The 20288-nt window shown below is 54.4% G+C and overlaps 1 protein-coding gene across 8 annotated transcripts in view; it reads left to right on the forward strand.

The window, feature by feature from the left end:
* Nucleotides 1-19694, forward strand: part of Hdac5 (histone deacetylase 5) — a 34933-nt gene extending 15239 nt beyond the window's left edge. For 5 of the 8 annotated variants that reach the window (XM_021178307.2, XM_021178308.2, XM_029483432.2 and 2 more), the window contains 24 exons: nucleotides 8223-8482; nucleotides 8587-8731; nucleotides 8825-8939; nucleotides 9445-9575; nucleotides 9736-9882; nucleotides 9971-10083; nucleotides 10404-10535; nucleotides 10713-10935; nucleotides 12691-12902; nucleotides 13128-13403; nucleotides 14056-14227; nucleotides 14925-15058; nucleotides 15368-15488; nucleotides 15777-15826; nucleotides 15989-16096; nucleotides 16390-16445; nucleotides 16569-16656; nucleotides 17659-17778; nucleotides 18011-18108; nucleotides 18269-18387; nucleotides 18775-18908; nucleotides 19116-19200; nucleotides 19321-19486; nucleotides 19570-19694. In XM_021178307.2, coding sequence (XP_021033966.1) covers nucleotides 8223-8482; nucleotides 8587-8731; nucleotides 8825-8939; nucleotides 9445-9575; nucleotides 9736-9882; nucleotides 9971-10083; nucleotides 10404-10535; nucleotides 10713-10935; nucleotides 12691-12902; nucleotides 13128-13403; nucleotides 14056-14227; nucleotides 14925-15058; nucleotides 15368-15488; nucleotides 15777-15826; nucleotides 15989-16096; nucleotides 16390-16445; nucleotides 16569-16656; nucleotides 17659-17778; nucleotides 18011-18108; nucleotides 18269-18387; nucleotides 18775-18908; nucleotides 19116-19200; nucleotides 19321-19486; nucleotides 19570-19609 — 3245 coding nt within the window. In that variant the 3' untranslated portion in view covers nucleotides 19610-19694. Of the gene's footprint in view, nucleotides 1-1323; nucleotides 1436-8222; nucleotides 8483-8586; nucleotides 8732-8824; nucleotides 8940-9444; nucleotides 9576-9735; nucleotides 9883-9970; nucleotides 10084-10403; nucleotides 10536-10712; nucleotides 10936-12690; nucleotides 12903-13127; nucleotides 13404-14055; nucleotides 14228-14924; nucleotides 15059-15367; nucleotides 15489-15776; nucleotides 15827-15988; nucleotides 16097-16389; nucleotides 16446-16568; nucleotides 16657-17658; nucleotides 17779-18010; nucleotides 18109-18268; nucleotides 18388-18774; nucleotides 18909-19115; nucleotides 19201-19320; nucleotides 19487-19569 lie in introns of all 8 variants that reach the window. The other 3 variants (XM_085829542.1, XM_085829541.1, XM_085829540.1) reach the window with 1 other exon arrangement.
* The last annotated feature ends 594 nt before the right edge of the window (nucleotides 19695-20288 follow it).

Below are 20288 nucleotides of genomic sequence, written 5' to 3' on the forward strand. Positions count from 1 at the left end.
TTAGCAACCAGAGCATGGGCTGGACAAACTCCAGTTTGTCCCTTCAGTTGGGTACCCATCTGCAGTACCCAACTTGTACAGCCTTATGTGGGAAGCCCACCTATACCTCCAAAATCTGTACTTCTAGAGAATAGGGCTCATTCTTGCCCCACTCCTGGGGTGTCTAGGAGTAGTCTTCCCCCACAAATACTTGAAACCACTTGGCCAATTATCTCTCTCCCTGAAGGCGCCTTGGCTCTAAAGAAGATGAGCGCCTAAGAACAGAGGCAGACAGCCTCTCCTGCCCCCATGGCCTGCTACCTCATCTTGTTTTTGAGACCCTCAGCTGTCCCTTCCCCTCTGCACAGCTGCCAGACAGGAAGTCAGATTAACCGTGTCCACACACAGCTGTAACAGCTGTCAGATTGTCAACAGGAATGAGTGCAGGCAGTCCAGGGACTGGGTAGACAGTGGTTTTCGGGCTTTGAAATGGCAACAGAATTGCCAAGGAGATGTGGTCTAAGGCAGGTTCGGAATCTGCAGGACGGCTGGGGGAAGCAACATTTAAACTCCTTCTTTGGCAGTTCTGATGTACAGCCTGTTAGAGTCTGGCCTGCCTCTCGTGTTTCGTGGAAGGCCCTGGTGGGAGAAGGGTCTATGCAGAGGGCAGGCGGGCGGCTGTTATCCTAGACAGGCAAATAAATACAACTCCCGGCAGCCTGGCAGTCTGGAGAGAGGATGTTTTGAGATGCCAGGAGCAGGTGTCTAAACTCTGTTGGGGGATAATGGCAAGTAGCCAGGCGGACAGGGTGCCTTTGCTGGACAGTGAAGCCCGGGCTGTGCTTGGAGAATGGAAGCAAGATCGGCCCTAGGGCCCTTGCCACCCCCCCCACCCCCACCCCCAGGTAGGAGCAATAACTGCAGGTTTTGCATGGTAACTGTGCCCTTTAATTGCCTGCAGCTTTTGTGCCCAAGTATTCTTGGGATGGTGGGGAGGTGGGAATCTTGTCTTCTAGATAGCCACCTTGGATCAGCACTGATTCCAGGGACACCTTGTGCCCCCCCCTGATTCTGCATCCTCGTCTTTCAGAGTCTCAGCCCACCTCTAGCTTTCCAAGCTCCTCCCTGCCACTTGTCCCCCTCTCCCTTCCACCTTTGGGCTCTGGTATGCTGGTACCACCCAGGTGCCTTCATTTAGGTTGTCGGACCCTCAGGGCTCCTTGTCGCATCTCTCGCTATATTTGGTGCCAGCCTCCAGGGTTTCCCCTTTTGCTTTGTAGGGAGTGGGGCAGAGAGAGCCAGGAGAGTTTAGATTAAGCACTGGCTCCTCTGCCTCCTTTTCAGGTGACCTTGGACAAGCTCCCTCTGTGGCCTCACTTTCTCCTCCTGCAGCTGGGGCCGTTGAGTTGCTGAGCTCCTGGGCCTTTTCCTTACTGACATTCTGAGGGTCTCTGAGGTCAGTCTCATGTTGCTTCTGTCTTGCTGGAGGAAGGGCTGAGGGTCTCCCAGCACCTTGCCCCAGGAGGATAGAGAATAGCCTTGGGCAGAGGTGTCACCTAGAGTGGGGGACAGTGAGGTCAGGGATGGGAAAGTATCCGACCGCTCAGAGCTGGGGGCCTGAAGAGCAGGGACCAGGGCTTGTGCTTATTTGTTCCAGGTGATTTGGGAGAGGGATGAAAGGGACCCCACTGCTGAGATTTGAACTGCAAAAAGCAGGCAGTGAAGCCAGGGAGCTGGCCTTCGAGCATAGAGCTGAGAGGACGCCACTCCCAGAACCGCTCTCTTTTAGTGGGACCTAGCTGCTGGGCATGGTACTCTCTGCAGGAAAGGCTCTGATGGTACAGGTCTACAGAGTGACCTGCAGACAACATGAATGACAGTTAAGGCCTCACTGTGGCAGGAGTCTGAGCCTAGCATCCTCAGAGCTTAAGCAATCTGTGAAGTTGGCCTTACATAATCCTAAACATTTGATTTTGTGTGCTTTTACTTTTGGTTAAACTAACAAGCTCGCTCGCTCACTCTTTCTTTCTTTCTTTCTCTCTTTCTTTCTCTTTCTTTCTTCCTCTCTTTCTCTCTTTTCTTTCTTTCTTTCTTTCTTTCTTTCTTTCTTTCTTTCTTTTCTCTTCTTTCTTTCTTTCTTTCTTTCTTTCTTTCTTTCTTTCTTTCTTTCCTTTCTTTCTTCCTTCCTTCCTTCCTTCCTTCCTTCCTTCTTCTTCTTCTTCTCTCTCTCTCTCTCTCTCTCTCTTTCTTTCTTTCTTTCTTTCTTTCAACTCATTTATGTTTATACCTGGTTTGCCTGCGTATGTCCTGTGGACCATGTGCCTGCCTCGGTGCCTGAGGAGGCCAGAAGAGAGCATTGGATCTCCCAGGACTGGAGTTACAGATGGTTGTGAACTGCTAGTTAACCTGGGTCCTCTAGAAAAGTAGACAGTGATTATAACTAATGAGCAATCTCTCCAGTTCGAGTGTGTGTGTATGTGTGTGTGTGTGTGTGTGAGAGAGAGAGAGAGAGAGAGAGAGAGACAGAGAGAGAGAGAGAGAGAGAGACTGTCTCTACGTAGTCTAAGCTGACCTTGAATTTACCTACCTTACTTAAACTGGGGGATTATCATGCCTCAGCCTTCCTAATGTTAGCATCTGTCATCCTATTTGACTGTGTTTTGTTTTGTTTTATCATTTTATTTCTTGGACAAGGTCTGACTATGTAGTTCTGTCTAGCCTGAAACTTGCTGTGTAGATAAGGCTGGCTTTGAACACGGCAGAGGTGTTTTTGTTCTGTTGAGACAGGGTCTGGCAGTGAGCTCAGACTGACCTCAACCCTACACTGAGTCCTAGGGTTATAGGCATATACCACCACAGCTGGCCGTTTTGTCAACTTGAGACATATTCTTGTTGTGACTGTTGTTGTTGTTATTATTATTTTGGTGCTGGTGATCATACACAGAGCCTTATGCATTAAGCAAGCATTTTGCCACTGTGGTATATTCTGAGCCCATGGAAACATTCTGAGTAGTAGTCTATAGATTTTGCTAGGTTGCCAAAACCAGAACACACACACACATACACACACATACACACACACACACTCTCTCTCTCCAGGATCCATTAATAGTAGCCCTGACAAGCTCCTCTGCCATTTCCCCAGGCCCCGTGCCAAGCTCCCCAGCACGCATTTTCTCGGGCTTGGCAACCTGGGAGGTAGGTGCTCCGCTTCCATTTTGCAGATGCTTGCACGAAGCCTGGGGAGGCGCCTGGAGCCTTGACTGACAAGTGGTGCTGCCTTGAGCCTGTGCCATCTCTCCCAAAGCCCTCACTCGTAACCATTACATGATGGTGTTCGCTTGCTCGACGAGTCGTGCAAATTGCTAGGTGAGAGTCATGCCGAGCCTGCACATGTGGAAATGCCGTCTGAATTGCGGTAGAACCTGTTGAGCCTCAATTGGCCTCCCTAGTCACGTAAGAGCACAGAAATAGATCATGGGAAACCGTCCTCGGTGGGGAGGCGTCATGGGCAGAGGAGTGTGAAGTGTGTTCCCCGCCTCCTTCCAAATTCACTCAAGGCCAAGACAGGGTCGGGAGCCTTTTTTTCCATCCTCCAAGGGACAGACAAGGTAATTAGACATTTAAAGAAACTGCTGATTGTTAGCGAGGCAGGTCTAGGCTACCTGGGACACTGGTGCGGTGTGCTGTCTTCTTGGGTGGGCTCTCCTCCACTTGTGCTGTCTGGAATGACATCCCACCATGGAGCCAGACTGAGAATGCTTGTGCTTAGGAGCAGCCTGCCCGTGCTGGGAGCCAGGTCACCTGGGTTCAGATCCTAGCTCTGCTGCTCCTTAGCCTGTGGGGTCTTGTGCACAGCCCTCTCTCTGTGGAGTGTGGTTTCTAAAGCCTGACACTGAGGTCTCAGAGGACCCTTTCACCCTGAGCCCTCCAGGCAAAGCAGCTCCACAGAGGCAGATGCTGTCTGCATAGGTCTTGTTTCAGTCCTGAGTGTTTAGGGCTCCCTTGTCTTAGATTCCTTCCTACCTTCGTGGCTCCTGGAGGAGGGTCTTTCAGAGATAGAAAGCATCTCGGGCCTTCTAGGTGTGTTCAAACCCTGGACTGCTCCAGGGTTCCCTGGTAGAGTAAAAGACACACATTTGCGGCAGGTCAGGGTTTGTCTTCCCAGACTTCTGATTTGTGACGTCTCTGAGAGAGGGAGGAGCGTGGCTCGTAGACTTGTGGACTGTTTGGAGCAGTGGCAACCCCTCCCTGTTGTTCTGGGGTAGCTAGAGCTGGATCTGTTTACTTTGAGCCCTGATTCCCAAACGTACTGTCAAAACCTGTTCCTTGTGACCTGACCCATAGCCTCTTACCTGCCTAGAGACCACATCCCTTTGTCTGGGATCTTCTGTTTTAACTGAATTTCATGATCTTGTTGTTTGTTGAAAGGATTTTATTCTGTAGCCCAGGCTAGACTGAAGCTCACTATGGTTTTGCTCTGTACCCCAGGCTGGCCTAGAATCTACTGTAGTTTTCTTGCCTCACCTTTTCTGAATGCTGGCATAAGCCACCATGGCTGCTTGTGGGTTTTATCATTGTTATTGTTATTGTTGTTGTTGTTTCAAGACAAGGTTTCTCTGTGTAGCCCTGGCTGTCCTGGAACTCACTCTGCAGACCAGGCTGGCCTTGAACTCACAGAGCTCCACCTGTCTCTGCCTCCCGAGTGCTGGGATTAAAGTATTATTTTCTTTCTGAAGCAGGCTCTCACTGAGTTACTCATTCTGGCTTCCAACTCCTGGGTGTCTAGGATTATAGGGTACAATCTCTAGTTCACCCCTTTAGTCTTAGACTAAGTCCAGACTGGCAGTGGGTATAGTTTTCCCATTTGTCCCTCCTTCTGAGGGACCTGGGCATCTCTTGTGCTGTAGAACCTCCTGGGCTGATGGGCTTCATGGAAAGAAGGGGCCCACTGGGTAAGAAGGGAGTGTCAGGAAGGTGTGGGCTCTGCCTAGTTATACCCACGAGATAGGCAGATCTGTTCCTTCTGAGCCAGAGCTTTGTATGGGCAGGGCCACTCTGATGGCTGGGCAGATAGCACTGCCCATCCGGATGCTTGGGCTGGGCCTTCTGCATGGAGACAGCATGGGTCAGTTCACTCCTAAGGCTGCCACTCCCTGGAGAGAGCAAGGGTCTGAGTCCCCAGGGTAGGTGACCAGTGCCTGTCCCTAGAACTTTGGTAGCCTCTCCACAGGAAGTTCCTGGCATTGGCTCTGTCTGTTCTGTGCAGGTCAGCAGGAGGCCTGGGGTGGGGGTGGGGGACAGGTGAAATAAGGACCCAGAGCCTTGCTGTCTCACGTGATCTTGGCCTTTCAGGGGTCTTTGCTAACCTGAGCTCTCAGTCATCTTAGTGAATGGCACATGCCCTTCTGCCCACCCTTTCGTCTTTCCCAAGGTTCTCCAACCTTCCTAGGTCCACCAGGAGGCAGCCAAGAGCCTCTTCCTGTCCTGACACACCCACTTCCCCTTCCTAATGCTTCCTTTGAATGGCAGCTGCTGTCACCTGCTCTGTTCTTGCCAAGCTGGCAGAGGGCACTGATCCTTAAGGGGATGCCAGGACAGTCAGGCTCTAGGTTCTATGCCAGGCAGACTGCATTTTGGGGACCCCATTTCCTTTCTTCCCTGGCTTCCATCCTGAAAGGAGCCAGGTTGCTACCTGGCAGAGCCTGGCAAACTGCATGCTGGCCCAAATTAACATTCTCCTCCTGATTTCTGTTTGTATGGGAACAAGGCTGTGTGGCAGAGCCCTCTGGCTCTCCTGCCACATGCATACCAATGGGGCTGTGGCACCCACTGCAGCACATAGCCAGGCATCTCAGCAGTGCTAGCAGTGGGAGAAGTCTTCCTTACATGAGCCCCTAGCTTTTCTGTAAGGCTCCTGCCAGAGAAGATAGCCTTGCCCATCACCGTTCCAATTTGGGGCAGAGTTATCTGCTGGGGTCCAGGGTCTTTTAGATTCTTGCCCTTTCCTGGACCGATGGGCTAACATCTAGCACTGCAAAGAGCACTAGTTAGAAGCCAGTCCACTTTTTGCTGGAGTGCTCAGTTTCAGGACCAAGCCAGCTTTGGCTAGGAACCGATAGTCCTCCAGACAGCTTAGGGCTTTGCTGAATGCTTCCAGGGCTGGGGAGGCTAGAGGCAGGCCACCAGCTCTGTCACTACTACCCTTCTTTTCACTCTGGTGCAGAGCACCCTTCATGTGGGTGCTGGGACAGGGCGTGGGATAGAGGGAAAGTGAGAGACTGTGTGCCTGGGGATGGGGGTGGGGTGGGGAAGCATTGTGTATGTCTGTGTGCTTGACTCCGCCCTTTTGGCCACATCTGGCCACTCCTGCAGATGTGGCTCTGGCCTGGTGGCCACAGAGTCGTCAGTGTGGCTGACAGAGAAACCACAGAGGAATGTGCTCAGCCTCTGCTGGGATAGGAGTGGGTACCGAGAGGCATCTTGCTCCAGCTCTGCACACACGCACGCTTTCTCTCTCTCTCTCTCTCTCTCTCTCTCACACACACACACACACACACACACACACACACACACCCCTCTCTAGTGGGTCTCCCAGCCATATTAGACATAAAGCTGGTGTGGCTTATCCGGCCTGGTGATGCTGGTGCTGTCTTCGCTGAGGACTCACTTAAGGGGAGGGGGCAGTCTGAGTCTCTGTTTTAGTCGCCACCATTACATACCCTTCCCACTCTTGATGTATACTCAGGTGTAGGGGAGTGGGGATGGGAAGAGCCCTGAGCACTGGCAACCATCAGGATATCAGGGTTCTGTCTTCTCACTGCCTGGGGTACACCTCCTGGGCCACTTTGCTGGGGGACCATCTTCCTGTCCCTGTGTAGCTTCCCAGGCTAGAGTTAGGGAACGTAGGATTTTTCTTTGGAGAAGTGGAGGAGAAAGAAGATGAGCTGGTGGTACAGCCTCTCTCGCTTCCTCCTTCCCAGGCAGTGGTACCCTGCCTTCCCCTTCCTGTTAGCTGTGGCTTTGTAGGGTATGGGTTGGGCTTGGGGCTCCCTGCTGGTATGGTGTTTGCCTGGTTGCCCTGGCAACTAGTGGGCAGTGATGTGGAATGACATTCAGTGGCCAGAGGGCAGTGCACGGAGATCAACAGGTCAAGACCCAACCTTCCCATAAGCCAGTTGGAAAGGAACCTTTCCCATTCTGCGGTCCAGTGTCCATGCGGACCTCAGAACCACCCTCGACCACGATTCTCTTTTCAGGGGTGCCCCCCTGGTTGGGAGACTGAGGTCCTTGCCACAGCTCCAGGCCCCACTATGCCCCCCCATCACTCTTCTTCCTGTCTGATTCCCTTTCCTTTCCTGTCTCCTCCTCCTACCTCCTCCCTGCACGCCCATTCTCTCCCCCCTCCCCCCAACAGCTGCTGTTTGGCTTACTCTATATATAGCGGCATTTTCAGGGTAATTACAATAAAACTGTTGAAAGGAGATAATCCACCAGAGGAAGCCAGGCTGACTCCCAGTCCCATCTTGTCCCTGGCTTGGTGCGGCCCTGCACCCCCTTTCCCTGAGGCCTCCTGTTCCCATTGTGCCCCTCATGCCTGTCCCGTTTCCAACCCGCCTGTTTTGCCCTAGCTGAGATGAGACTGAGAGACCCACAGAGGGCAAGCTGTCTGTGAAGTCCCCACAGATCTGATCTCTGCTCCTCTGGGTCAAGGTGGGGACAAGGCAGGGGACAGTGAGTGAAAGTGTATTAGATTCATATTGTGGTTCTTCAGTCACCTGGCTGTGTCTGTCAAGTTACTCAAAACACTCTCTGCCTTGGTTTCCTTATCTGTGAAATGGGTGATAATAATAATAGAATCAAACTGGTGTGTTCCTGTGCAGTTTAATGAGTGGGCCGTACATATACAATACCTGGTACTGACTGTCAGTGACAGTATCCAGCGTTGAGTCCTGACACTTGTCGGCAGCCGCTCTTCACACTCATGCATACATTTGTTTGTTTGTTTGTTTGTTTCCTCGAACCCAAGGCCTTGTGCATGCTGGGCTGGCCCTACCTACAGCCCTGTTGCAGAGTTTCTTATTGAAGTTCCTAGCTTCAGCTTCGCCTAAAGAAAGTGGAATGTAGAATCCAGGGTCTAGTGGACCTGTCTGGTAGTCTCCTGGGCCCTGGGACCAGGCTGTTGTGGCCTAGAGCAGTCTGGGGCTGGACCCACTGAAACCTTGTGTGTTCTGTGCCCACAGTGGAGGTGAAGCCGGTGCTGCCAGGAGCCATGCCCAGCTCCATGGGGGGTGGAGGTGGAGGTAGCCCCAGCCCCGTGGAGCTTCGGGGGGCTCTGGCGGGCTCCATGGACCCTGCGCTACGGGAGCAGCAACTGCAGCAGGAGCTCCTGGTCCTCAAGCAGCAGCAGCAGCTCCAGAAGCAGCTCCTGTTCGCTGAGTTCCAGAAGCAGCACGACCACTTGACGCGGCAGCACGAGGTCCAGCTGCAGAAGCACCTCAAGGTGAGCCAGGGGGGCTCAGGGGCCACGAGAGGCCCAAGTGGCCCTGTCCGGGCCCGGCTCACCACCGCCGCCTCTACCCTCCCTCCCTCCTGCACCCACCGCAGCAGCAGCAGGAGATGCTGGCCGCTAAGAGGCAGCAGGAGCTGGAGCAGCAGCGGCAGCGGGAGCAGCAGCGGCAGGAGGAGCTGGAGAAACAGCGGCTGGAGCAGCAGCTGCTCATCCTGCGCAACAAGGAGAAGAGCAAAGAGAGTAAGGCCCGTGGGCGGCTCCTCGGCCCCGTCACGCCCTCGCCGCCGCAGCCCCGGCTCCAGGCACCCGGCTCAGCTGTGCCCTGTCCCGTAGGTGCCATCGCCAGCACCGAGGTAAAGCTGAGGCTCCAGGAATTCCTGTTGTCCAAGTCAAAGGAGCCCACGCCAGGCGGCCTCAACCATTCCCTCCCACAGCACCCCAAATGCTGGTAATGGCTCTGGGGGACAAGGGTGACAGAAGGGTCCTGCAGGTTGCCTGGTTATGGGAACAGCTTGGGGAACCCTGCCTTGCAACCACAGTTCTGCAGTCTATTCTAGGCGGGGAGCTCCCCACCCCACTTCTCTTCTTCACCTTCGCAGGGTCCATGTTTCTCTCTGTAATGTCCAACCTTAGCTCCGTGAGGGGTTTCCACTCATGTGGCCCTTCCATATAGCTCTACTCTGCTGTGCTGGGTGTGGTAGCATATGTCTATAGTTGTAGAACTCAGGAGGTAGAGGCAGAATGGATACAGGTTGAAGTGCTAGCCTGGGTTACATAGCAAGTCTGAGGCCAGCCTGGACTACTACATGAGACCTTGTTTCAAAAAATCCAAAATATAAAAACAAAACCTCCCAAGCCAAACAACTAGCTATCAGGTGGCAGGTCGGGGTGGGGGGGTGGGTAAGTGGTCAGGGAGTCCATAGTAACCTAGATCTGCTTCCACCCCACCCCAGGGGAGCCCACCACGCTTCTTTGGACCAGAGTTCCCCTCCCCAGAGCGGCCCTCCTGGGACGCCTCCCTCCTACAAATTGCCTTTGCTTGGGCCCTATGACAGCCGTGATGACTTTCCCCTCCGTAAAACGGGTACGTGAGTCCTGGCTCCCGGGAATAAGGCTAGGGTAGAGGTGGGCATGTGCAAAGAGCAGCGCTGCTGCTGCTCAGGGTTGCCCTGGACCAGACCGGGCTGGGCTGGGCTTCAGGTTTCTGTGTAGATGAATCCTGAGCCCTGCCACTCTCTCTCTAGCCTCGGAACCCAACTTAAAAGTACGTTCAAGGCTAAAACAGAAGGTAGCTGAGAGGAGAAGCAGTCCCCTCCTGCGTCGAAAGGACGGCACTGTTATTAGCACTTTTAAGAAGAGAGCAGTTGAGATCACCGGCACAGGGCCTGGGGGTAAGATCGCCTCTCCCGTCCTAATGGTGAAGGGCTGGGAGGAGGGGTGGCTCAAAGCAGGCCCAGGTGACAGCCGCTTCTCCTGTAGTGTCGTCCGTGTGTAACAGTGCGCCCGGCTCTGGCCCCAGCTCTCCCAACAGTTCCCACAGCACCATCGCTGAGAACGGCTTTACTGGCTCAGTCCCCAACATCCCCACTGAGGTACAGGATTGACCGAGGCCCGGGGGTGGGGTAGGGGGCACAGAGGTGCTTGCTTTCTTTTGGAAGGAGGAGTTTGGCTCTCTCTGGACTTGAGTGCTCAGCCAAGATGCCTCTGTGTACATTTGGAGGGTTCTTGCCTGGATGTGATGTCTTGAAAAGAGATTTGTCCCACAGGCTCCTGAAGGGCTCTGATCTCTGTCACCCTCGCTTGGGGCTCAGGTCCAGGAGTGAGAGAGCAATCAGAGTCCTTGGCCTTGGTCTAGGTTGCTCTCCTTGGCTGTCTCTCCCTTCATGTTCTTCTCTCCCGACTGCTTCTCTAGATGATCCCCCAGCACCGGGCCCTCCCTCTGGACAGTTCCCCAAACCAGTTCAGCCTCTATACGTCTCCTTCTCTGCCCAACATCTCCCTAGGGCTGCAGGCCACTGTCACTGTCACCAACTCGCACCTCACGGTAAGTACAGGGCACATATCCTAGCTAGGTTGTTGCCCTTGCCCTAAGGGAGCGGAGACGGCTCGACCTGATCTGGTTGGGAGGGCAGAGAGTACCTGAGGGATGCTGGTCCGGAGTTGGCAAGACAGGGCAGAATCAGTCTGTGCCTTATCTGTCATCACCCTCCAACTTCACCAGGCCTCCCCGAAGCTGTCAACACAGCAGGAGGCTGAGAGGCAGGCCCTTCAGTCCCTGCGGCAGGGCGGCACACTGACCGGCAAGTTCATGAGCACATCCTCCATCCCTGGCTGCCTGTTGGGAGTGGCACTGGAGGGCGACACAAGCCCCCATGGGCACGCTTCCCTGCTGCAGCACGTTTTGCTCCTGGAGCAGGCCCGGCAACAGAGCACGCTTATAGCAGGTGAGTAGGTGCACGGCGTGCCTGGGAAGGGGTGTTTGGCTCTCGTGGGGCCTCAAGTCAGGCCTATCTCTTAGGGAAAAGGAGCCAGGGATACTCTCCAGCCCTGCCACACCATCAGCCATATCAGCGATTTCTTCCACATTCTGAAAGCATCAGGTACCAATGTTTGGTATGCCAGGCAGTCGACACAACTTGCTGCTGTTACCGAGTTCATTCATACCCCAGAGCAGAGCTGGCCAGAAGGAATAGTGCAAACCATACTTGGTTTATTTAGTTAGGTTTTTGGTTTGCTTTGTTTTGAGTTATTGTGTCACTGCGTAGCCCAGGTTGGCCTCAAACTCATGGTTAATTTCCTTTCCCCAGCCTTCAGTAATCCAGGCTGGGGTAACAGACACAAAATAGCCACCCGGGTACAAACCATACCTGTGACCTAAGACTCTCTCGTAGCCACATTAAAAAAATTTATAGAGGCCTTAGGAGGCAGCTTACTGGGTCAAGTGATTGCCATGCCAGTTGTGGGGACCCAAGTTCAGGTGAGCTCAGAGCCACTGGCACCAGCAAGCCTTCCTAGGGTCACCTTCCCATCCCTTTGGTTTGCCAGAGTGCACAGGTAGTCCTGGGCTTGCCAGGACTCAAGTAGAGCCAGATACAGCTGCACAAGTCTGTACACCCTAGGACTCCTACGGTGAGACGGAGGCAGACACAGGGCAATCCTTAGGAGCACCCAGGCCAACTGGCCTGGTACACATGACAGTAAACAGTAAGACTGCTGGGTTAAACAAGATGGAAAGCAAGGACTGTCATCCTAGGCTGTCCTCTGACTTCCACATGCCCTACTGTACCCACTCACATGAACACATATGTATACACATCACATGTATGTCATACACACACTATTTTCCTTTTTTGTTGTTGTTGTTGTTGTTGTTTTTTTTTTTTTGAGACATACTCTCATTATATAGCCCTGGCAGGCCTCAAACTCAGAGATCTACCTGCACTTTGCTGGGACTAAAAGTGGATGCCAAGCTGGGTGTGGTAGCACACACTTTTGATCCCAGCACTTTGGAGGCAGAGGCAGGCAGATTTCTGAGTTCGAGGCCAGCCTGGTCTACAGAGTGAGTTCCAGGACAGCCAGGGCTATACACAGAGAAACCCTGTCTTGAAAAACCAAAAAAATAAAACAAAACAAAACAAATAAAAGCGGGTGCCCCTGAGCCCAGCAACATTTTTTTTCTTAAAGAAATGGGTGGAATTAATAATATCTATTTGACTTCTATCTAGAACACAGTTATCATTTCTGGTTTTGTTTCATGCTGAGCTTCGGAATCCCATGTGTGTCTCATATGGGTAGCACATGTCAATTTAGGCTGTGCTTCCAGGGCTCAGCCACATATGGTCCACGGCACTGACGGCGGACAGTATTAGGCAGTCAGCCCTTAGTACCGGCCAATGTGCTTAGGGGTTCCTTGGCCTAGAACTTCTCAGCCTAGTAGGATCTGCAAAGTCTGTTGGCAGGGATATCTTGTTGCAGCTGGAGAGGGCTAGTCTTTGTTCCCATGTGTGACGAGCCCAGGACTACCTGTGCACTCTGGCAAACCAAAGGGATGGGAAGGTGACCCTACCTAGGAAGGCTTGCTGGTGCCAGTGGCTCTGAGCTCACTGTTAAGGTTATAAGGAGGAGAGAGGATGGGGCTCAGCCTCAGGGGCAGGGTGCCCCCCCCAAATAGTGCTTACTCCCCTTCTCTGCCTCCGCAGTGCCGCTCCATGGGCAGTCCCCACTGGTGACGGGTGAACGTGTGGCCACCAGCATGAGGACGGTGGGTAAGCTCCCAAGGCACCGACCTCTGAGCCGCACTCAGTCCTCCCCGCTGCCGCAGAGTCCCCAGGCCCTGCAGCAGCTGGTCATGCAGCAGCAGCACCAGCAGTTCCTGGAGAAGCAGAAGCAGCAGCAGATGCAGCTGGGCAAGGTACGAGCAGAGAGGTGACGTCCTGGGCTACCCAGGAGTGACCCAGGCTGGCGAGACACGTGGGGGCCAAGCCCGGGGAGCAGGGCGCTTCAAGGTTTCCATGGCACGTAGAATCGTGCGGGCAGGTGCCAGGCTCGGGGAGGGAGAGGAGGGGAGCAGACCTACCTGGGCTGAAGGTTGCCATGGCCACCCCCATCCCCAGACGGTGTTGCTTTCCTCTCTCAGATCCTTACCAAAACCGGGGAGCTGTCAAGGCAGCCCACCACTCACCCAGAGGAGACAGAGGAGGAGCTGACTGAACAGCAGGAGGCCTTGCTGGGAGAGGGGGCCCTGACCATGCCCCGGGAAGGCTCTACAGAAAGTGAGAGCACCCAGGAAGACCTAGAAGAGGAGGAGGAGGAGGAGGAAGAGGAGGACTGCATTCAGGTCAAGGATGAGGATGGCGAGAGTGGTCCTGATGAAGGCCCTGACTTAGAAGAGTCCAGTGCTGGTTACAAAAAGGTACCTCCCACCTACCGTCTTTCCTCAGTCTCTGATTTCCACTCTTGGTTGCTGGTTCCCAGTGGTGTAGTTGCCAGCCCTTGAGCAGCTTTCTAAAGAAAAGAGGGGCGGAGAGACTAGGAGGGAGTGGGAGGGGGCTCCTGTGTGGTCTCTGAGATGTGCCTGTCTGTCAGTCTCCCTTGGTGACTGCCCTTGTCTATTAACTGTGTGACTGTGCTTGTGTGTGCGTGCACGCACATGGCCTGTGTGTATCTGCGTTTGTGCCTGCGTTGCTGGTTGTGCGTTGGTCTCTGCATGCATGTGTACACACACGCCCCCACTGTTACTACAGTGTGCCTTGAGCCTAGTGCGCTCCATTCATTGCGGACACAGCCCCAAGCCCTCAGGCCTGACTCATCCCGCCCCCACCCACCCCCGCCCCTCGCAGCCTCTTACCTCAATGCTACTATTTGGGGTGACTCATCACATCCCCCATCTTTCCCGTCATCGAGTAGGAGATGGCAAGCCTGGAGCATCTCCTGTCCCTGGAGGGAGCAGGTGGGAGGAGGTGGTGGAAGAAGGAGACTTGGGGGCCCTCTGGAGGCTGAATGGGTCCTGTACTCTGCCCCATTCAGACTGAGCCTTACACAGGCCTCTTCCTACTCCTTTCCAGTTGTTCGCAGATGCCCAGCAGTTACAGCCCCTCCAGGTGTACCAGGCACCCCTCAGCCTGGCCACTGTGCCTCATCAGGCCCTGGGCCGCACCCAGTCCTCACCTGCTGCTCCTGGGAGCATGAAGAGCCCCACAGACCAACCCACTGTGGTGAAGCACCTCTTCACCACAGGCAAGCCCTAACACTACTCCTCCCATCCTTTCCCGTGCACCTACTTGGGCTAAGAGATGCCACAGCCACTCCTCCCCCAGCTCTCCCACATGCCATGCTTTCTTCTCCCAGATCCTTAGCAAAACTGCACGGAGGGGAAAGGGGTCTTCACCTCTCCCTGCGCACCACAGTTCTTCATGGGAGCAGCGGTAGCTTCTTTGCCAGCAGGAGGGTGGGCAGCCTTGATCCTACTCCCTGGGGCAGCACTGTCTTCTCTGTGCCCCACACTCCCCGCCTAGGGTGTTTGCTTCTGTGCCATCTTCCCACAAGTCCCGGAGCCTTGGGTGGAATCCACTGTCTCTTTTAGTTTTTGCTCTTTTAGCCTCCTGTCCACCTTCCCCCCTGTAAGGTTGACAGTAGGCCTCAGGAGCATCCCAAGAGGTTGCCACATGCTGGGCTCTGTCAGGACACAGACTTGCAGCAGATGACTTTATCTCGCCAGTGGGGAACAGTGCCCTGGGCCAACACGTTGGGGAAAGGAGGAACATACCCTAGAGGGGATGCAGAGGACGGGGATTGGGACCAGGCTGTGTTAAACAAGCGGAATTTCAGGAGAGGAAAGAGGGTATCTAGGTGGGTGTTGGTGGATAGCTGGGATAGCCAGTGATAAGGTTAGGGTTCGGAACAGTTGTGGCTGACACCAGGCTCTGTGGCTCAGGTGTGGTCTATGACACATTCATGCTGAAGCACCAGTGTATGTGCGGAAACACACATGTGCACCCAGAGCACGCCGGCCGCATCCAGAGCATCTGGTCCCGGCTGCAGGAAACCGGTCTGCTCAGCAAGTGTGAGGTGAGAGAGCCCCCTGCCTTCAGCCTTCTCAGTGGTTCCCTGCTAGCGAAGCCCCTCCCATGCCCTAGCCCTCCAGCCAGTTCTGAGACTTCCTCAGTCCCATCCCTGTGTCTGCTTCTCTCGTGGTCCCCAGCTAACCTGGGGAAGAGTTCTGGAGTAAGGGAGGGGGGGGTCTCTCCAGGGTAGGGGCATAGTTACGCCAAATCCTTTAGTTCTCCAGGAAGTTGGCTCTGTGAGCATTGGACTGTAGTTGTCAAGATTGCTGAGCCTTGTCAACAGTCTCTGGCCTCTCTTGACCTCCTCTGGCAGCGGATCCGGGGTCGTAAAGCCACACTGGATGAAATCCAGACCGTGCACTCTGAGTACCACACCCTGCTCTATGGGACCAGCCCCCTTAACCGGCAGAAGCTGGACAGCAAGAAGCTGCTTGGTAAGCTGCAAGACACCGTCCCACATGTGCCCTGAGTCCGAGTGTGAGAGTGCTGTCTTAGAGACCACCAAGCCAGAGTAGGCAGTGGTCCGAGTGGGTGTCACCAGCATAGATACTGATTGAACATACTGTGGGGCGGGGGTCAGGCATTAAGGGTGGACCTCTTCTAGAGGTAGGTCATCTCCCCAGAACAGGAGCTAGAGGCTCTAAACTGGCATGGACTATGCAGTCTGTGCCAACTGGCAACTGGGACACCTTTCAGAGCATTTCTGTCTCTCTGCCCTGCAGGCCCCATCAGCCAGAAGATGTACGCCATGCTGCCCTGTGGGGGCATTGGGGTGAGTTGGGTCTGTGGGAGTGGGAGTGGGCAAGTGGCTTTCCCAGCTTGGCCCCTTCCTCCCCCATCCCCGTGGCTGCTGGCCTGCTCTCTGGTGCCCACTCCCATTCCTCCCCTCCCCCCTGCAGAGGGCACACTGAAGCCCGATCTCCTGCCCCTGCAGGTGGACAGTGACACGGTGTGGAACGAGATGCACTCCTCTAGTGCCGTGCGAATGGCAGTGGGCTGCCTGGTGGAGCTGGCCTTCAAGGTGGCTGCAGGAGAGCTCAAGGTAAGGATGTATAAGGACATAGGCCACGCTGTCCTTTGCAGCATTTATGTCTTGAGTGCTAAGATGGGAAGGAGCTGCAGGGACAGCTGTGGTGTGAGGGTCGTGAGGGACCAGGTAGGCACTAAGGCCTGAGACTCTTGTGTTTATCTGCAAGGGAGAGACAGCTGTTTGCCTGAGGGGCCTGCAGCTGGCATTTATAAAAGTGTGTTTCTTTTCCCTGTCCGGCTTATGCTTCTTGCCTGAGTCTGTCTACCCTGGCTTTCCTGACTGGTGTCCTTCTGCTTGTACTTCAGAATGGATTTGCTATCATCCGGCCCCCAGGACACCATGCTGAGGAGTCCACAGCCATGTGAGTACCCCTCTGACCTGACCCTCGCCCTCTGCCATCCTTCTCGCCTTTCACTTGAAGCAAACCTCCCATCCATCTCTCAAGCTGAACTCCCCGCTCTTTTCTCCTCCCCACACCCGTCAGGGGATTCTGCTTCTTCAACTCCGTAGCCATCACAGCTAAACTCCTGCAGCAGAAGCTGAGCGTGGGCAAGGTCCTCATCGTGGACTGGGTAGGCAGTGGAGCTGGGGTGCCTGGGCAGGGCAGGGCAAAGCTGTAAGCAGCGAAGGACTTCAGAAGTGCCCTGCCTTTGGGCAGCCCGCTGCACTTCTGGGTGGCACTAGGACCCAGTCCTTGGCCTCATAGATTGATAATATCCTTCCTGCTTCAGCATCAGGAGGGCCCTTTATTCTGGTAGGGTGGCTCCTCCCCGTGAGACCCCAGTTTTTTAGCCTATGCTCCCACTAGCAGCCTCCAACAGCCAGATGTCTTACCTTGAGCAGTGGGGACAGAGATGCTACCACTACTGCCAGAACCCGTTTTCCTCCCTGCCCTTTCCATAGGGGCCGCTATGTGCCAGGAACCTGACACTGCGCTGCTCACAGCCACCCCTAGCAGTGCAAAGTAGTCATCCCTTTCTCTTGCTTAGCGAGGACACTGTTTGGGTTAGCTAGCTGGGATGCCACACCTCCCCGCTCCTGAGGCTGTGGGTGTTCCTTAACCTTGTGCCGCCACAGTGGGAAAAGCACACACATTGCTCTCTCAGCTCCAGGCATCACTAGGCAGTTGGTCAGCAAGGGTAGAATTTTTGAGTCCCAATTTTGGTTTAGAAACTGCTGTGTTCAGATGTGATGCACAGTTATCACCGCCGCACTCGGGAGGCCGAGGCAGGAGAATGGAGAGTTCAAGGCTAGCCTGCTCTATCTAGTGAGATCCTGTCTGGAAATAAAGGGAATTCATATAAATGTCGGATCCTGCTTTAGAATTTATTTGCCTGTGTTAAATTTCTTACCAGCCTGAGTTTCCCTTGCACTTCAGTGGAATGGGTTCTGCAGGGAGATAAACCATATTCATCCCATGGCTGTAGAGCCAGGATTCAGTATCAGAGACCTGGAGCCACTGGTGGGCTCATCTTCAGAGCTAATGGTAGTGTGGGTGGGGAAGAGCTGGCATGCTGAGCTTTGGATTAGAGCTTAGACTGTTGCCCAAAGCACCCTCCCCTGTCCCTCATCAGGACATTCACCATGGCAACGGCACCCAGCAAGCTTTCTACAACGACCCGTCTGTGCTCTACATCTCCCTGCATCGCTACGACAACGGGAACTTCTTTCCAGGCTCTGGGGCTCCTGAAGAGGTACAGTTCCTAGGCCCCCTTTGGAGCCCTTCAGGGAGGTAACAGGCCAGGACCTGCCAGGAAATCACAGAAATCTGTTCGTGGTGCTGGTCCCCGTGACATCTGAGGGCTCCTAGTGGGAGGATCACACAGGTCTGACTGCCAATTGAGCAAAGCAGAGGTCAAAGGAGGCAAGGGTTGGGGCAGTGGGGTGGCCAGGCAGTGATAGCAACCTCTCCTACCTTATTGCCAGGTTGGTGGAGGGCCAGGTGTGGGGTACAACGTAAATGTGGCGTGGACAGGAGGTGTGGATCCCCCCATTGGAGATGTGGAATACCTGACAGCCTTCAGGTGGGGACTGAGAAGGGCCAAAGGAGGGGTGGGGCCCTGAGCTGGCAGGGGCAGCAGGCACTCAGTGGGGTGGTGGAGGGGTATGGCCTCGATGGAGAACAGAGCGCGGCGAGGTGCAGCCTGGCCTCTGCTGGCATCAGCTTGGGCCATCCCTTTACAGGACAGTGGTGATGCCCATTGCCCAGGAGTTCTCACCTGACGTCGTCCTAGTCTCCGCTGGGTTTGATGCTGTTGAAGGACATCTGTCTCCACTGGGTGGCTATTCTGTCACCGCCAGATGTGAGCCTACTAGGGGTCTGGGAGGGTGTGGAACACTGAAGTACAGGAGACAGAGAAGAAGTTAGCATTACAGGGAGCAAGACTTAGAGCCATCTTGCTAGTTCTACCCACTCCTCTGCCAGCCCTGGTGTGGGCTCCAGGTAGAAGTGGAGTAGCAACAAAGTATCTTTTACTGAAGCTCTCTGGCCTTGATCTTCCCATGCTCTTAGAGGATCCAGATACATTCCATGTTAGCCTGTTCTCCATTAGGTTCACTGACATTTCACTTCCATTGCTGTCTCATTTTGTGCTATTCCTCTCATCTCTTGATGTTTGTTTGTTTCTTCTTCTTTCTTTCTCTTCGATACAATTTACCATGTATCCTTCTCTCTTTACTCTTGTGTAAAGGTTTTGGCCACTTGACCAGGCAGCTCATGACACTGGCTGGGGGCCGGGTGGTGCTGGCCCTGGAGGGAGGCCATGACTTGACCGCCATCTGTGATGCCTCCGAGGCCTGTGTCTCGGCTCTGCTCAGCGTGGAGGTGAGTGTGGGACAGGTGGGGACTGATGGGTCAGTAGGGACTTCCACTTCCCTGGGGTCTTTTGGGTTTGCCTAGGTCTGAAAACACTTGGTCAGGGAAGGCTTTCTGACCAGGGCTTCCTCCCAAAGTGCTTGTCAGGGCTGGACGGGGATAGTCAGAGAGCTCGCTCCTCATCCCACTCTAAGCCTGCTCTGCTTTCTCTGCCAGCTGCAACCCTTGGATGAAGCAGTCTTGCAGCAGAAGCCCAGCGTCAATGCGGTTGCCACACTAGAGAAAGTCATCGAGATCCAGAGTGCGTGGGCACAGGCAGAGGGGCTCTTACCTCAGCCTGCCCGGGAGGCGGGGCTTCTGGGAGCGGGCTACCTCTGGATCAGTCTGCTCTCCCTGAACCTGTCTATCCTTCTTGCCTTAGGCAAACACTGGAGCTGTGTACAGAGGTTTGCCGCTGGTCTGGGCTGCTCGCTGCGGGAAGCTCAGACAGGTGAGAAAGAGGAGGCGGAGACTGTGAGCGCCATGGCCCTGCTTTCCATGGGGGCTGAGCAGGCCCAGGCTGTTGCCACTCAAGAGCACAGCCCCAGGTAAGCAGCTCACGTCCCATCCCTCTGCCCTGGCCTATGGTCACGTTCTCTACTCAGTGTTCTCCCTGTGTTTGTCCCCACAGGCCAGCAGAGGAGCCCATGGAGCAGGAGCCTGCCCTGTGACACCCTGGCCCCCATCCCTCTGGGCTTCATCATTGTGATTTTGTTTATTTTTTCTATTAAAAACAAAAAGTCACACATTCAACAACGTGTGCTGTGTGGGTCTCTCAGCCTCGCCCGCCTCCAAGCTGTTTCAGCCCCCCTCCCACTACACAGGCCCTGGGTCAGCTTTCGAATCCATTCCTTCTATGGGGCATTGGGTGCAGCACCCACTTTGCCCATGTTGTATCCCATACCCAATTCCCCGTACTCTTCTACTGTGGACAGTGCTCCAGGCAGTACTGCTAACTCTGGAGCTGCCTGAGATGGGAACAGTGATTGGTGCCTGGACTTCTGCTGGCTTTTGGGGGAATGCCTTAATTTGAAATCTGCCCCTCTCCACCCTCAGGATGATGTACTACCATTTAAGATGCAGAATCGAGGGAAGGTAGGCGTCCACCCCAAACTTTCCCTTCCTCTCTATCTCCCTCACCATTCTGCAGACTCTTCTCTCTGGCCTCAGCACTGAAGACTCGTGCCCAGAATGTGGGCCTTAGATTTGTGGCCAGGCTTCTTGTCTCTTACTCCTGAGTATCCCAGGAGCTCAGAGGGTACTGGGTGGTGTGCAGAGGGGTTAGAAGGGGCCAGGAGGACCTGTGTATGCAGGCAGGTTCTCCACTTTTTTCTATTAAACTCTCCGTCT

The sequence above is a fragment of the Mus caroli genome, unplaced genomic scaffold (assembly GCF_978045245.1).
Source record: "Mus caroli unplaced genomic scaffold, Mus_caroli_1 scaffold_13, whole genome shotgun sequence".
NCBI lineage: Eukaryota > Metazoa > Chordata > Mammalia > Rodentia > Muridae > Mus > Mus caroli.